This window comes from Cyprinus carpio, chromosome A1 (assembly GCF_018340385.1).
Source record: "Cyprinus carpio isolate SPL01 chromosome A1, ASM1834038v1, whole genome shotgun sequence".
In the NCBI taxonomy this organism is placed as follows: domain Eukaryota; kingdom Metazoa; phylum Chordata; class Actinopteri; order Cypriniformes; family Cyprinidae; genus Cyprinus; species Cyprinus carpio.
This window is the reverse complement of record NC_056572.1, coordinates 23307645-23325518: the sequence shown is the minus strand read 5'-3', so window position 1 is coordinate 23325518 and position 17874 is coordinate 23307645. Positions and strand designations below refer to the sequence as shown.

Genomic DNA, 17874 nt, shown 5'->3' with positions numbered 1-17874 from the left:
GTATTTCTTTGTAACTTTGACTTTTGCTGCCTTTCTTGACCAGGACTCCCTGATAGAAGAGATATTGTATCTCAATGGGACCTTCCTGGTTACACAAGTAAATAGAAAAAAATAATAAATAAAATAAATAATAATAATAGTAATAATAATAATATTATATATACATATATATATATATATATATATATATATATATATATATATATATATATATATATATATGCACAGAGTTACATACTGTAAGCACAGGGTTATTAAGAACCATTTCCATGTCAACAAACTCTAACAAAATCACAAAAATTGCACCACCTTGTGGTACTGTACAGTAGGTCTTTTTAAGAGTAGACTTTATATCAAACCAATGTTTGACAGCAATGATATGACCTATAAAAAAACATTTTATATTCACGTAGTGCTTAACTAGTAAATATACATTCATATTTCGTTCTAGACCTGTTAAATGTTAGTGACCACACATGAAGGTCATTCCAATATAATAATCTTAAACCTAAAATTCACACAAACTACTTTATCCAATAGTTTTCAATTGCTTTCAAGATCATAAAATCGAACTTGCCTGAGAATAAATTAAATTATGTAACAATTTCCCTGTTTATTTTCCTTTAGAATTCAGGTCATAACAACTTTAAGAGCTTACAAAAGAATGAAATGAGAGCTGGGGAACAAAACTCTTTTTTCCCCTTGTACTTCCATCAATTTGTCATTTAATTTTTTTTTTTTTTTGTGATGAATTTTTTTTTTTTATTTTTATACATACAACAAACATCACAAAATCTGTCATTTAATTATTGATCATTCCCAGTCCTGAGTTATTGCTCAGTGCTCCGTTCGTGCAGAAGACAACATTTATAGTTACATTTTCAGCCTCTAAATATGTACACTTTTTTTTTTAATTCTGCACCATGAAAAAACAAATGTTCTAAAAATAGGTTTGAGATTGCCCAGTGCATGGTTTAATTAGATGAAATAATGATTAACCGTTCTAGTTTTATATACCACTGAATAACATTTAGCAAGTAAGGACATGCGCGTAAATGTTTGCACAACCATTTGTCCTAGATGCACAGGTTAGCGGCTGCGTAATCGAACTACCTTGCCCTACTTCTGGATGGAGAGCCGTATGTACCTGAGCGCACCCATCGCCCCCTCCCACTCGAGCTCTCATTGCAGTAGGAGGGTCCATGTGCACACAATGACGTCGCTACGCAAGTCTGTCTGAGTCCTCCGCTGTTTGTATTAGTCTTCAGTTGGACGCCTTCAACAATCTAGTAGCGATGTGCATGTAAACAGAAAGCAAACGACAGGACGTTTCGGTGAAGTCGCTGTTGAATGGTATACGCGTACATTGCGCTGTCGTTCAGGATTTCGCGTCATGAGCGCGTCAGTGAGCGGTGCGTTCAGCTGTCACAACTGAAACTAGTACATGCAAGGAGGCGCAACACTGGGAATACTTCTAGACACAAATTAACGGCACGGTTAAGTGTCATTTGCTCCGTGTTGTCCATTGGATTACTAGTGACCAGCGGTAGATATAACTGTCACAACTGGATGTCGTAATTACGGTAAGATGTCTTATTATTATTATACAGCTGGAGAACGGAGCAGTCCTCTATATATAAACTCTACTGTAAATGCAGACGCGTTTAAAACTTGTCTAAAACTTGTACATTTTTGACAAGCGATGCTTAACTTGACAGGACCTGTGCTGTGCATGAAGTGCACTTCAAAGCAAGAAACAACCGAAAACACCAACAACAACAATGTACATTACACTTGTATATAATGATTCCATTAATAATGTATCCTTAACTAACATCCTTTGCATTTGATTGTATTTTTCTGACGTTTTCTCGGCTAAAATACATAAATCCATTCAGCCGTCTGGATTTATGTGAGTGAATGCTGTTTAACACATCGCTATTGCTAACGCTTTCCATCAGATTTAGCTGACATCAAATTTTAAATAGTTATATCAAAGCTTAGCACGATCTCCTTCGTTCCGTCGTTATAAGTTCTTCAAGGGATAGCAGCTTGTTATTATTTCGCGTAACGTTAACATCGTCCTGTCTTATTTACTGTACGTGTGCTAGTGCATCTAGAGTTGAGTGCAACTTAAGTTTATTCAGCCAGATGGGACACATTATTAATTACTGTGACGTTCACAGGGAGTGAGAAGACTGGCGAATAAGATTTATTCTTGTGAAAATGCATGCAAACATATTTATTTCACTTATTTAAGCATGCTTGATTCACGTGGCGTCATGTGATGAATAAAGTGCCTCACCACGATATTTAAATAGGAGCTCTTTTGCAGAAGAAACAACTGCGTCACATTCATCATTCTGGAGGGCTCTGTGCAATGCAGCATGGAATATCACGCATCCGAACCTACACGTAAAGTTGACTTGAACTTTTTGTAGACTATGCAAAGAGCAAGTTCGTTTTTCACACGTTTTAAAGAATGTCGCAGAATTATTGTGGCTACAAAGCTTATAAAAATAAAAGACTGACAGAGGACCAATCCGAGAGTGGCGTGATAAACTCTTGGCGACAGTGTGTCTGCTTCTGTCCAATGGTTGCACGCTGAAGTTCGGTATCGTGGGAAGAAAAAGACAAGGGGAAAAAAATCCAAAACAAAAACAACGAACTACGTCAAACGTTTAAATCTGCACTGTCATCCCCATATGACTTTGCTTTTAAAAGTACAATGTCTCATTAACTAACTGTATGTCTGTAGAGCTATTCATGATTGTATTAGTATAGCAGAAGCCTGTATGTGCTGTACATGACTGACAGTTTAAACTCACAGCGGTTCTATTGCGTCTTCAGTCCCTCCCATAATGCTCGTGTGGGTGGTGGGTTTGCTTTCTCTTGGTGCTGTCAACAGTGTGGGAAATTAAATTTTTTTTTTTATTATTTTGCCATAGCCATAGCCAATATATATATATATATATATATATATATATATATATATATATATATATATATATATATATATATATATATATATATATAATAAACCTTGCTTACCTGAAACTGAACAAATACCCAATGCATTAAAACCTGTTTTCAGATTTAAACGAGTTCTTTTTGCATTCACGTCGTCTCTGTGTTGTCAGTCTCAGTCCACTTTTTTTTTAATTTGTCACCATAACTAAATGTAACACTGCTAAAATGAATCTTTACATCATATCGTTGAAGGACAGAAGGGTTAAATTCATTTTTATAGCACTCTACTTTTCTAGAAATGTAAAATAATAATAACAACAAAAATCCAGAAACAAAGAATTAAAAGTACAAATAATTGTGAAGCACAGGGATTTGATAGGGAAAAAAGTTACCTGCTAGTTCACAATTCATATGTGTGGTTTCCGTGAAACCTCCTTGAATGTGGAGCACTGCACCTCATGTCTGCAGAGGCAGTGCCAGGATCCAGCAATGCTCAAAGCAAAGACTTTCACAGTTAATTTACAAATGTACTAATTTATAGTGAATTCACACATCATGGTGGTAAAAACATAGTAAAACATGTGGAAGAGATATAATAGTTTGGTCAAATACAAACTTTTCAGCTGGAGAGAATGGGGAGGCACAGTAGTCTGACAGAGAGGGATGACCCCCACACTCATAAAGAAGAGGTCACTTGCAATCCCATTTAATTAGCACCCTATTTAAATCTGTGGATCTGGGGATGCATTTCTTTGTAATCACACAATTGAAAAGTTGTATATCTGTAATGCATTTTCCAAAAAAAATAGACAAATTAAACCAGTAATAAATAATAATTTTGTGTGCTATTTGGATTGACAGTCAGAATAATGAGATTTCTTTGTACGTTGTATTTTGTATTTTGACTGTAAAGTCTAAATATCTCTCATTTATTGGTCCATTAGGTTTATCAAATGATCCAGGTATGGAGACTAAAAGCTACCAAAGTTACCGCGAAGGGGCAAATGCAGAAAACAAATTGGCACAGATGCCGAACACCATGGATTATTGCTGTTCTGCAGAAGAGCATTTGACAAACAGTGACATGCTCATGGATAATGTTAACTCGAGCAATGCCCCTAACATGCCGTCTGTCTGCAAGGACAACAACTTTAAAACTACAGAGACAACGATGCTTAGAGTTAACCAGAATCAACCATTACTATTTCCCTCCTTCAACAACTCCTTCCAAAACCGTAAGTCAGAAACAGACTCAAAGGAGCTTTCTAAAACTGTTGCTGAGTCTATGGGCTTGTACATGAATGCTGCCAGGGAAGCAGACTTTGGCTTTTCCCAACAAGGGACTGCAGGAGGGCAGGGTAGCCCACAGAAACTGTATCCTCTTTCTGGGAGAGCAAATGAAGACAGCCAGTCCAGAACGACTGGGAGCCCAAAGATGAAAGCTCCCCCAGCTTCATTCCCACCTGGGGCCCAGCTACCCAATGGTCGCCCTCAGGAGTGTGCTGTGGTCTCTGCCTCAGTGCCCTCTGCAATGGCCGCCACTCTTTCATGCAGCACTGATGGGTCTGGGCCCATGTCTAGTCCTACCGGACACAACATGGTGTCGTCGACTACCAGCCCCACCTTCTTTGACTCTGATTGTCCGTCACTGGCTTCTACCCACACCAACTTGATCCAAGGTCAACACACCAGCCCTAACACCTGTAGCCCTGTAAAGTCCAGCATAGTGGGGTCACCTGCACTAGCTAGTCCGCTAAGTGTAATGAAGTCTCCAGTTTCCAGCCCTCATAGTATAGGTAGTGTGAGCTCGCCGCTTTCCTGTAACACCAACATAAGGTCATCCGTCTCAAGCCCAATAACAAATGGAGGCAATACCTGTAACATTAGACCATCCATCTCCAGTCCACCCACCGTTGGCAGCATGACCATGTCCAGTCCCAGGAACTCATCCAGGGGCTTCTCTGTCTCTAGCCCTCCAAGTGGATTGGGCCTAGTGCAAAATGATGTCAACAGCCCTGAGAGCCGAGAGCATGACTTCAAGGGATTTGAGTTCCCGAAGGTAGAGAATGTGGATGGGGAAATATTTAACATTGGCTTGGATGCTATGGGAGTGGCCAAATATATCAAAAACGAACCTGGCACTGATTACAGGAGTATGTGCCTAGGCAGCAGCAAGAACTCCATGCCACATTCTCCTTTCGTAACTCACATTAAAACAGAGCCAAACAGAGAGGTGACATGTTCGAACCTCCAGTTTGTGGAGTCGCAGCACTCTCTAGGCTGCTTTCCTTCTACAGAGACCACATACTTGTCTTTGAGGGATAATATTGACGAATATAGTCTTTCTGGGATCTTGGGACCTCCTGTTTTGTCTCTGAATGGCAACTATGAACCTGGTGTGTTTCCTAACAATGGCCTGCCCAAGGGGATTAAACAGGAAACCAGTGATGGCAGCTATTACCAAGAAAATAATAATGTGCCCACGTCGGCTATTGTTGGCGTTAATTCAGGTGGACATTCATTTCATTACCAGATTGGAGCGCAAGGAACAATGTCGTTTTCACGCCATAATCTGAGGGACCAGACAAACCCCTTGTTGAATCTAATTTCTCCAGTTACTGGATTAATGGAGACGTGGAAAACTCGCCCTGGCCTGTCACAGGGGCCTCTCTCTGCCAGAGGGGATGGCTATCCAGGCTCAGTCTGCCTTACAGAAAACATGGAAAGGTAAGACACACTCAGGGAGTTTTTATTAATGCGATGCAACAAAATGTTGAGGGCAGTGTTTTGAAATCTTTTTCAAAGTGTATTGTTGTTTTATACTCAAACATTAGATCAATCCTATCCCCAAAAAAGAAGGACAAAGAACATATGAAACCATGTGAGAATTAAGCAAAAGTTACAAATGCTATGGAGACAATTAGCTAGAATTAGGCTAAATCAATTGTATTTGTCTGGAAGCTCCCAGTCAATATAATTAACTGCCAGACAAATGGTTTGCTCTTGAAACATCCTGTCCACCCTAATAGGAAGACTTGCCGGTTTTGTGGTGCGCTAAATCTACACTTCTCAACGCAACACTACAGGGCAAGTGTCCTACTATGCTCCACATAGGAGGGAAGCAACAGAACTTTGTCTGTGTCTGTGAACATAAACATAATTTACTGTGTTGTTATCAGAAGGCCTTGGATGATCTTGTGCAATGAAATACATCTTGTTATTGAGTCTAGTCATTATGCACTGGTGTCACACATAATTAATGGTAGGTCAAGTACCTTTCTCTCAGAAACAATGATAAACAAGCAGTTTTTATGAAAGGCTTTTAAACAAACAATGGGAGAGATTGAACAAGAAGAAAATTGCCTAATAAATCATTTGAGACAAGAAACTGATTTTTTTTTTTAACCTAGTGCTTCAATGCTAAATGAAAAATAAAGCAGAACTGGATATGTAGTGTCCAATTAACATGAGGACGAGACTTTTTTGTGGTCTTGTCCATTATTGCCATTGCCATGTGAATGGCGAATCAACCACAGTGGGCCTTAGGAAATCCTTGCCAGTTATTGCAGTCATAAATGTTTGCTTACCAGACTTTTCATTATATGGTTGCATAATTTCTTTAACAAGCTTGCAAAGTGCAGGAAGTCCTAAACAGTTCTATAAAGCATGTCCCATCTGACAGTCAAAACTTTATAAGAGTTAGATGTTTGAGTCAACTGAGTGATACATTGAACCCCCTTTTCAGAATGTGTTCATTTGATGCTATTCTGAGACGAGGCAATTACAGATAGCCGAGCTCTAGCAGTATAGCTAATGATTTTCCCCCGATCACAGATGTCCTCTGAAACAGTCAGCCAAGCACTCATTCAAAATAGTGTTTTTTTTACCACCCAAATGATATCAGAAAATATGTAATGCTAAGTTGGCTAACGAGAAAATGTAAATATGTCAGTTGTATGTAGGTTTGTAGCTTTCTGTCTTTTCTCTGGCACTCTGTATTTTGTGGCTAAAGAGCTATAGTTATGAGTCTAACTTGTATGTCAATTAAACAGGTCATTTAAAAAATAAAAAAAATAAAAATCAGTTTACTTAAGAGTGCGGATTCAAGCTGAGCTTACCAATGTAGCACTATTGATTATGGAGCAGTCCCTTCTGACTGGCTACTAGGCTGCAGTCAATTATTTAAATTTATGATTTACATAGCATACTGATATTTAATTGTTAATGTATGTGTACAGTGTTTTTTTTTTTTATCATTTTTTTTTGTTTGTGTATTACATATATATATATATATATATATATATATATAAAAATATATATAAAACAAAATGAATAATTGCTGTAAAAGTATTGTCCATCACCCCCCGCCATTCATAGAGTTTGGGGTCAGTTTGATTTTTAAATGTTTTTGACAGAAGTCTCTCATGTTCACCAAGACTAGATTTATTTGATAAAAAATACAGTAAAAACAGTAATATTGTGAAATATTATTACAATTTAAAATAAATGTTTTCTATTTTAATATATTTTAAAATGTAATTTATTCCTGTGATGGCAAAGCTGAATTATCAGCTGCCATTACTCCAGTCTTCATTGTCACATGATCATTCTGAAATCACTTAAATATGTTTATTTTTAGTTTAAGAAACATATAATTTATTACATTTATTTAAAAAAAAAAAATCTTACTGACCCCAAACTTTTTAACTGTATACTGTACATTCACAATCCTGGAAACAAGTTGACAAGAGGTATCTATGATCAAGAGAAATCCATTTTTATTTTTTACTCAAAACCTTGACACTCATAATAATTTGCCTTTGGGTACAGCACAATTTTAATGTTCTCACTATCTCCCACTCCCTCTCTTTCTCAATGGTTATGTGCTGTCATTGAGTTTAAATCAATAACTAACCATGACTGAGTTACAGAGGTGGTGCCTGATATAAAACCTTCTTTTTGTAACTGAAAGGTTAATATTCAGGCTCAAGTGGGATGTCAGTCAGGTATGAGTAAAAATGACTACAAATAAAGATAACAAACTATGAAAGTTACAATGATACAGCAGTTTACTTTGAAGGCACCCTATATAGTGGGAGTCACATCACTGCTGACAGGATCAAAGTCACCCTCATCCTAATGGCATCCAGCTTAGCCAGAATGTCAGAGTAGATGACAGTCAGAGGAGGGATGGCTCACTGCCACGTAGGCCCCAGCTGGCCCTCAACATCACACATTACACCTGGTCAGTCAATATCTCTCTGTTTTCACTCTTTCTTTCAGTTTTATTTTTGTTTTCCCTGCCTTTTTCTAATATTACTTTTTTATGTTGCCTCCTTCATAACCCATTATAGGTTCATCATAGGAATCCTTTGGTAAACAAAAATCTTTGATATCAGCATTAACTATAAGACATTATTGAATTAATTACATTATAACTCAAAAAAAAAAAATTGAGTATGAGATAGAGATATAGAGTATGAGAGGTAGAGTATGCCAGAGAAGGCATGTTGAGGAAGAGAGGTTTTTGCTCTGGAGTTAGGCCAACTCTCAATGTTCCTCCAGCAGACGAAAGGGCATATCCCTGTGAGAGCACTAATGAGCTCTTAATTGTATGTTCTTCTACAAAATTAATGGCCAGCGTAAATTTGATAAATTTGGACGTGGCTGGATACTAATATACCAATTAAATCCCAACCTCACAATATCTGGCCCTCTGCATGATGGGCTGCAGACAGGGGCAACACCTCTGTTTGTGACGGGAAGCAGAAATAGAAAGAAGTGGGAAGTGTGGGGAGTATGTAGAGAGTTTCCTCTGGATCCTGCACCTGAGAGAAAAGTGTTGGAAACAATTTTAATGCTTATTTGGGATTAACAAATGTCTCTGGAGATCAGTATTGTTTTGCAGTTCTACCTGTCAATTTAAACTTTACAAAACGTAATTGTGTAGGATGTCCCACACACCTGTTCACCCCTTATTAAAATCTTTCCTAACTTTTAAAAAAGTTTTGAAAGTGTTTTTAAGGGGGTAGTTCACCCACAAATTAAATTCTGTGATTATTTACACTCAGGTCGTTGCAAACCTGTATGACTTAATTTCTTCTGTGGAACACAACGGATGACATTTTGAGAAATTAAATTACAGTGGAAGTCTGTCGTAACTGTTTGTTACCAACATTCTTCAAAATACATTCTTTTGTGTTCTGCAGAAGAAATAAGTTCATACAGGTTTGGATTGACATGAGTAAATAATAATATCTTCATTCTGGGGTGAACTATATATTTAAGCATGCTACAGTATAGGGTTAACATAGCATGCTAGGTAGCCTAATCTCCTAAGTGTGGGTGAATAAAACAAATAAGTAATCCAGCAATACCAAAAAAATGCAGTCCACAGATACATTAATATGAAGCAGAAAATGTTTGGAATTCTGCATTGCTACGATTTAGAGTAATAAGTTTGCAGGCAGTGTTTTTTATGATATACAGTATATTTCAGGTGAAATATTAATCGCAAAGTTTGATGTATTTTAAAATATTTGACCCAAACAGATTGTAAATATTGAATGCTTTTGGCTTGTTACTTTTGTTTTTCTAAATGATATTCATCATATATTACGATGCATGATGACATGTAGAAAATTAGGAGTTTGTTGTACTTCAGTTAATTTCCATTATAATGTTGCCAATAGCAAACTAATAGCTGGCCTATTGTAAAGGGTGTTAAATTCTCTTGAATCCAACACACATATGCTCACACAGGTTTGCTTTGCACTCTATTAAAAGTGCAGCTAGTGTAAGCTTGGGATTTTGAGTTTGTATTGGCTGTCCTCATTTGAACTTCTTCCTCAAATAGTATTTGTTGATGCTGGGCCAGATTCTTTCAAGGTAGTTCTGGCACACCCACCCACATTACACCAATACCAATTCTCTACACTGATTAAGATCTGTATTATTTACTATCATGTGGCCAATCCACACAATAAATAACACAACAAACCCTTGAAAAAAAAAAATCATGACAGTAAGATGTAAATCATCTGTATCTACAGTATCACCCTAACTGAGAAGTGTCTTTATATAAGTGACTATAAATTATTGTGCAAACACTTTGTATGGACATCTTGGCAGACTGACTATTATACTGAAAATGACAATTTAAGTCAGTTCTGTAATGTACACGTGAGTTCCAAAACTGATCTGAGTAATGAATTCATACACGTGATTGTTCCTTATACGGATTCAGTAGAGAATACAATCAAATTCTTTCAAGCAGTGAGTTGCGAGCAGAGACCGAGACTTCACAAACAATCCAGAGTGTTATTTGAATGAATTCTTTGATTCATTTGAATCAATAGCGCTGTATAGAGAGGTCATGTGACCTCTAATACTTCTCACGGAGAGTCACAGCGCTGCTGTTTTCGCCTGTTAGCTGTGCATGACTGCACAAACAAAAGAGTAACTTGATCATTCACATAAAATTGTAGGTTGCTTAAGTTGTGAAAAACCTTTAGCACTGTTAAAAGCAGATTGGGTTTGTGGATGAAACCAGGTGTATCAGGCATGTGATTTGGATTGATTGACAAATGTGGAAGGCATTAATCAAAAAGCACACTGACTTTGAATGGTAATTTTTCAGCTTGAGCTCTTGACAAAGTGTGTGTGGGGTGGGGGAGAAGCAAGGAGCAAAAATACTTTCTAAATGCACTTTACTTAGCTACACTCACACAGGCCGACCATACCTTTAGTATGCTTGATAAATCTTTCAAACTGGTCAACACTGTGGCATCAGACGTGACCTAGAAAGCAAACTTAGATCAAACACAAGCTCCATTGGGTTTTGTTGGGTCTTGAGTTGCACCCATAAAAATGAAAAGCCTTTGTGACGCGACTGAGCTATAAGTCACTGGGTTCACAAATAAACATTGCATGCCCTGGAGACAGCCCAGTGACACACAGAACCAGCAGGTAAAAAGACACGAGAAGGTGTCAGATGGCACTTAATAGAAAAGACACAATATCAAGTGTACGCATCAGCAGTGCAGCCTCATACAAGAGTAAACCTCAGCAGGAAGTTCAGTGGCTTCTATTACAGGAAAGAAAACTGGTATGTGGAGTTAAAACAGCAACATGTGAATCTTTTACAGGTATTTAGCACAGTTTTAAGAAATCTTGTTTCCTTGGAGTAAAAATAGTAAGGAAACTGGAATTTTATATCTCATAAGTCACGACTGCAATTTTATTTCTCGTACTGCAGCTTGCAATCTGCCAATTGTGTCATTGTCTCACAATGTGACTTTATATCTCACTCTTGCAAATTTATTTATAGCTGTGAGTAAATGTCTTGTAATGTAACTGCACCTCACTATTGCGAAATTATTCAGTATGACTTTATATTGCAGAGTGTGCCTTTATTTCTTATTTTAAACAGTTATGACTTCATTTCTTATAATGTAAACGTCTCGTAATTGTGAATTAATTTCTCATGTTTACAACTTCATTTCACATAACTACAGCTCACTGTACTTCACATGAAATTGCAACTTTATATATCACATTGTGACTTTTTTTTTCTCATTTCAAACAATTGTTACTTTATTTCTTGTAAACTAAGTCTCGCAATTAGAAATGTATTTATCATGAGTGATCACGACTTTCACACAACTGCAACCCACTGTACAGTGGATATAGAAAAGAATCACCTTCTTTTAATTTATTTAATTTTGTTGATTTGAAGTTTGTTATGAAGACGGATACAGTTTTTGTTTTATCCAGCTGTTTTTACTCAGTGCAACTTATAACAAGTGAAAGATATAACACCAACATGTCAGAAAATAAATAAATAAATAAACACAATCCCTGAGCTGGAAAAAGGATCACCCCCTTGGGTCGGCATTTTGTTGAACCTTTTGCTTTAATTACAGCTTTTAGTCTGTTGGGATGTGTCTCTACTAACTTTGCACATCTAGACTTTGCCATATTTGACCACTCTTCTTTGCAGAACTGCTCAAGTTCAGTTAACATTGATCGTTTGTGGACTGCAGACTTCATCCACATCATTCCACAGATTTTCAATGGGGTTTAAGTCTGGACTCTGACAAGCCTATTTAGGGAATTTAAGCTTTTTCTCCTTCAACCACTGTGTTGTGAGTTTTGCTGTGTGCTTTGGGTCATTGTCATGTTGGAAGGTAAACCTTCTTCCCATTGACAGCTTTCTGGCAGAGGGCAGCAGATTTTTATAGACTTTATTTTACAAATCACTGTGCAACTTTATATTTCACAGTGTGTCTTTATTTCTTAGTTTAAAAACATTTCCTTTTTCCTCTGGGCAGAATCCAGCTTCCATGCCATTTGGAATATCATATTTCAATTATTCAGATAATAATTAAAACTAATCAACAAAGAGTGATCATAGATGAATAACATTGGCGTCTAGTTACAATATGGCTGTTCATGATATGAAGTATGCCTCAGCACCTCAATAGACATTTCTGTCTATGGCAATCATTTTGAACACCACCACCTGTGTTTTGAACCTCATACTCATGAGTGTATTCAGAGCCTGTGGCTATGTTGTGTTGTTTCTGCACACCTGATACACAGCTTTAAGGCTGCCCGGGGCTGAGTATGCCAGACCCCTACATTTCACCACACTGTACTTGGCCAACTTCACATTCTGTTTATTGTCTGCCTTTGTTTCTACTGTCATCAGTAATTTAGGGACAGACACTCTCTCTTTTATGTGAGATTTGTATTTGCCTAATCAGAGAGAGAGAGAGAGAGAGAGAGAGAGAGAGAGAGAGAGATGTGGTGGTTTGTTTTGTCTTAAGAAAATGAAGCAGGAAAGAAAAATCAAAAGTGAGAATGCTTTAATATCTCAAATTTTTCTCTTAGACAGAAATGAGTTTACTTTAACATCAAACAGAGACTTCTGCATGAGTCTCCTGCTTCTCACACTCCTGAGACAAAAACTCTTACAATGGTCTCCTTTAAAGTTTTGGAAGAGATCTCATCATCATCACACACTGTGCACAGATTTTTCTTCTAAACTAAAGACTCTAGTGGTCTCACATTGGTCTCCTTTAAAGCTTTAGAAGAGATCTCAATAAAATAACCTCTGTCAGAACCATAGCCTTTGTGGGCAGTACATCGATGTGAAGGCACAACTGCACCTCAGCATGAGTTTGAGTCCCAGCTAAAGGTACTTCCCTGCTCCTGTTCTCTTCTTCTTGTCTCATTGCTCCCTGTCTCTCCTCCTACTGTCCTGACCATTAAAGGTGAAAAACCCAAATGTAACCAAAAAAAGAAAGAAAGAACAACCTGTCTACTTTCATTTCTCCTAAAGAATTTTAGGAGTTACTGCTGATACCAAAATTATAACATATATAATATCACCACCAAGTCTCCTGAGCTTAGGAAGAGAAAACTTCTTAAGTTTTCTTTTTTTTTTTCCTCTGGGCAGTCTCTTGTGCATATGCATATCATTACACAGCAGTTCAAAACTCCTGACCTGTTTGGGAGGGAAAGAATGTCTTTGCTGGTAATACTTATGCTTAGTACCTTCAAATGGAGCAATTCTTTCTTGTTCTGTTATAGTAAATTTATATTTAGGACCATTCAGCATTTACATGGATTGCAGATTCTTGTATTTACTTGTACTTGTATTTACATATTGTGCACATACAAATAAGTTTTAAATGGATAGTTCGCCCAAAAATGAATAACCTGTCATAATATACTCACTACCATGCCATTTTAAACATGTATGGCTTTTTTTCTGTGAAGCATGAAATAAGATGTTTTGAAGAATGTTTTTGTTCATACATTGAAAATCAGTGGGGTTCAAAACAACACTGCGCCCCACACTGGCTTTTATTGTTTTAACTTATATATCGGAATATCTTTTTATCTGTTACATAAAGAAATTCATAATGGTTTTGAATAACATGACAGAGAGTAAATGCTGACAGATATTCATTTCTGGGTAAACTTTGCCTTTAACCTGTACTTGATGTGTCACTGAAGCACATATCTGATGATATGAAACTCAGATACCAGATGTTTTAATCTGTCATGCAGATACTTCAGTCATTAAAAAAGGCCTATGAGGACAGAATATGCCACAGCTTAATAGCTGATATTTAAAAACACACCATTAAAACCCATACCATATGGCAGTGTAATATGCCATATTGTCCTGTTGAGTGATATTGTCAAGATATCTACAAGGAGATATATAATTTTCACATATGTACATTCTCTGAGTAGATATAAGTATAAGTTTATAACATATATAAAATCCCCATAGTAAAATTTGTTTATGTACTGTACGCTAACATCGATATGATGATTTTTATATGGTTTTATACTGTATATGCAACTTTATTAAAACAACATATATACAGTACAGTACAAAAAAAATCTGTAAATAAATTTTGTTATAATCTTTTATATTTACTTATATATTATTAACATGTACTGATGGCTTTTAGGATGTGATGTACATAGAACATACAGATTGTCCAAAAATGTATTTCACATACATATACATGTTTGCATAGGCTAGATGTATATGTTAATATATGAAATTGTTCCAATTTCATAAAACTACATATGCTAATTACATGACAAAATGTTTTTACATTATATTACACTATATTTTATATATGGAAATGTAATATATGTACTTATATTACATTTGAGTATGAGTAGACAGGACTACATCAGAAATGTCTGTGTCATACAATTACAACTGGTTATAAATAGGAATGTTTTTGCCACCCAGGCTGCAGTAATGACCTAGATTTCCTTGTTTGTTCTGTAGAGCAGTAGCAAGGCCAGTGGGGTAATTGTTGGGTCAAATCCCCACCAGTGTTCATCAGCCTATTTTAAACGATTGGGCAGTTGGGGACAAAAAGTGCTGCTTTTACTGCAATTCACCGTGTCCAGCCTCCCAATAAACCCATTTTATTGATGTCACAAGTCATCTGAATAATGCTTTTTGTATTCCCAGAGCCAGAATGTTCTACTCTCCTGCACTTTGTTGCAAAGTCGTGTTTGGCAAAGCTAAAGTCTTTTGAGAAGTAACTCTGTCCAAGTTGTTATTAACATGTTTAACATGCCTCAGGTACTTTCTCCATTCTGATACTTAAAAAAACATGCACCAAGTTTTGGAAATGTGTGTCAGGGTGGTTTATTAGTGCTAACACCATTCTTCATGTTCGTTTGCCAGAACACATGGAGGAATGGTTGGGGGCTGGATCCATATTTAATGTACAGTAGAAATAAAACAAGTCCAATGAATCCATGCATGACACAGACGTCCATACCGTACAAGAACACACACACATGCTGGACACAGTCATGTAAGAGTGTTAACAATTTGCCAAAAAAAAAAAAAAAAAAAAGGGATGGATCACAGATTGAAAATTATCATCATTTACTCATTTATCCTCATGTTGTTTCAAACCTATATTACTTTTTATTTCTGTGGAACAGTTTTTAGAAGAATATCCTGGATATTCTTTCAAATAACTAAGTGAATTAATGATGAAAACCACAAAAACAACATAAAAGTAGGCCATATGAATCATGCACTATATTTCAAATATTCTGAAGCTATATAATACACTGTAAATAATAATAATAATAATAAAATCAGTAAAATAAAAATTGGTAAAAAAATGGTAGCTGTGGTTGCCGGAATTTTACCGTAAAAAATAAGGTAGCAACATTTTAGGTTTTAACTTAAATTTACAGTTAACTACCGTGATTTCATTAACTCATATAATGTTAATATACCAACCTACTGAAGTACTGAAATCTGTTTTGTACCTTTGTAATACACTGATAACCACCAAATGCAGGTGGTGATGAGAAAGTCACATGATGAACCAAAGCCCATCACAAGCAGCTTTTGGATAATTACATACATAGAAGGTGCACAGTGTCAATCACACAAACACTAAACACCATCATGGTAACACACATGAAACTTAAATAATGCACTTAACATTTATTAAACAACATTAGGTGTAACATACAACCCTAATATACAAAACTGATAAGAAAAAAACTAAGAAGAAACATAGTTATTTCAACAAAAAAAGCATCAAATTTGATATGTAACGTAGGGAATTCTGGGAATGTCAATTTACGGTTATTCACTGTAAATTATATGGTCTTTTTCACTTTCAAAAACATGTACATTTTAAAACACATAAAATTGTTCAGTACAGTTTTTCACTGTATATAGTAGGGGAATTTACCGTTAACCATTTAACAGGTTTTTACTGTAGCATTTTTACAGTCTTTTACCGTTTAATTCATGGTCATTTTTTACAGTGTAGCTTTGAGTTGTTATTCACGGACAATCTTTCACTTCAATCGAATCAGTGAGTTGAAGAATCAGTCAGAATCATGAGTGAATCATTCAGACTAGTTTTGATTCATTGAGAAGACTTATTAATCTTGTTAATTAATAGGACATCACTACTCCTCTCATTAACTTTTATTAACATACTAAGAATAAGAGCTGGACAGAGTGGAAATGTCAATATTTTTAGTAAATAGCAATATAAATGTTTGTAATGAAAAACTTATAGTGCTTCAGAAGACTTTGAATGCAGTTCATGAGTCATATGGATTACTTGTATGATACTTTTATGGTGCTTTTTTGAGCTTGTTAAAGTAGCCAAGATATTTTTCAAAAATTCATGTTGTGTTTTACACAAAAGAAAGTCATTCATATGGGGGACATGGGTAAATAATGACACATGTATTATTATGATTATTATTTAAATTTTTAATTAACCTATAAAAAAATAAAAACAAAACTTGTGGATCTTTCCTAGAAAAGTTTGATCAGTCAGCAAAAATAAACTTTATGAATGAATCTTTACTCCAGATGCTCATAAACTAGATTTCATACAGATGACAAAACGTAGTTGTTGAAGCAGAATGAAACTGCATCTCATTCAGTTTTTTGGCACATTTCAGTACTTCAAAACCGCTGGGATTCACAGTTGCAGGTTAATTCTCAAACAGATTCTAAGCTTTGGACTATTTCATGTTAGAGGTTCAGATAATATCCCATTTGTCTCGCAAACCTCAGCTAAACCTTCTCTGCAGTGCTACAATGTTTATTAGATTTCTCTTTGTGGTCGTATTAGACGTGCACAAATCCAGTTGGTGCATCCTCAGTGGGACACAAAACTGCTTCACATTTTTAAACCTGGACAAAAGAGCAAAGCGTGTGAATGACATATTTTATCCTTCTGAGTTGGAGCAGCCAAGACCTCAGGATCTTAGTGTGCTACTAAAGAGGAAAAACTTTTTTATCTTCCTTGAGTATGGCGTCATAAAATGTGATGTGGTATTAAGACTAAAGGTAAAAAAATAAAATGAAAGTCACCTTGCTAGCATGGGAGCTAAGAGTAGACACGCTGAGTCTAATCAAGTGCCTCTATTTTGCACCTGAGGCTGTTTTTAATGACTTTAACTAACTTCCTTTGTAATGAGCTAGGAAAACATAGACTATTGGCAATGACGCACACACATGAGAAGGGGCTTCATAGATAATCAGTCTTACTACACCTGCTATTAGTGGTTGTTGTACAGGATGACATGGAAAAATATATAAATTCTTGAAATTTGCCATTCCCTGCCCGAATGCTGAGTCACTAGATATCAGGGAGTCAGATTTAGCCCAAGGGTTGTAGCATGCTGAAGAGTTTGGATTCCTCAGTCTCGATCCCCCCTGAGAATCATCTGCACTGGAAATGAGGGCATGTTGAAATCACGTGGGAGGGTCTGAAGTCCCTCGGGAGCCCTTAAATATTCTCCTTAGCACTTAACGCAGCACTTGAGACATAATAGTTGCTGCAGTTGATGTGCTGTTTGGGA

At 36.4% G+C, this 17874-nt stretch overlaps 1 protein-coding gene across 1 annotated transcript in view; it reads left to right on the top strand.

The window, feature by feature from the left end:
- Positions 1–1200: 1200 nt before the first annotated feature.
- Positions 1201–17874, top strand: part of LOC109105895 (mineralocorticoid receptor) — a 66539-nt gene continuing 49865 nt past the window's right edge. The window contains exons 1-2 of the mRNA XM_042758192.1: positions 1201–1583; positions 3915–5697. Of these exons, the coding sequence (XP_042614126.1) occupies positions 3935–5697 (1763 nt within the window). The 5' untranslated portion in view covers positions 1201–1583; positions 3915–3934. The remainder of the gene's footprint in view (positions 1584–3914; positions 5698–17874) is intronic.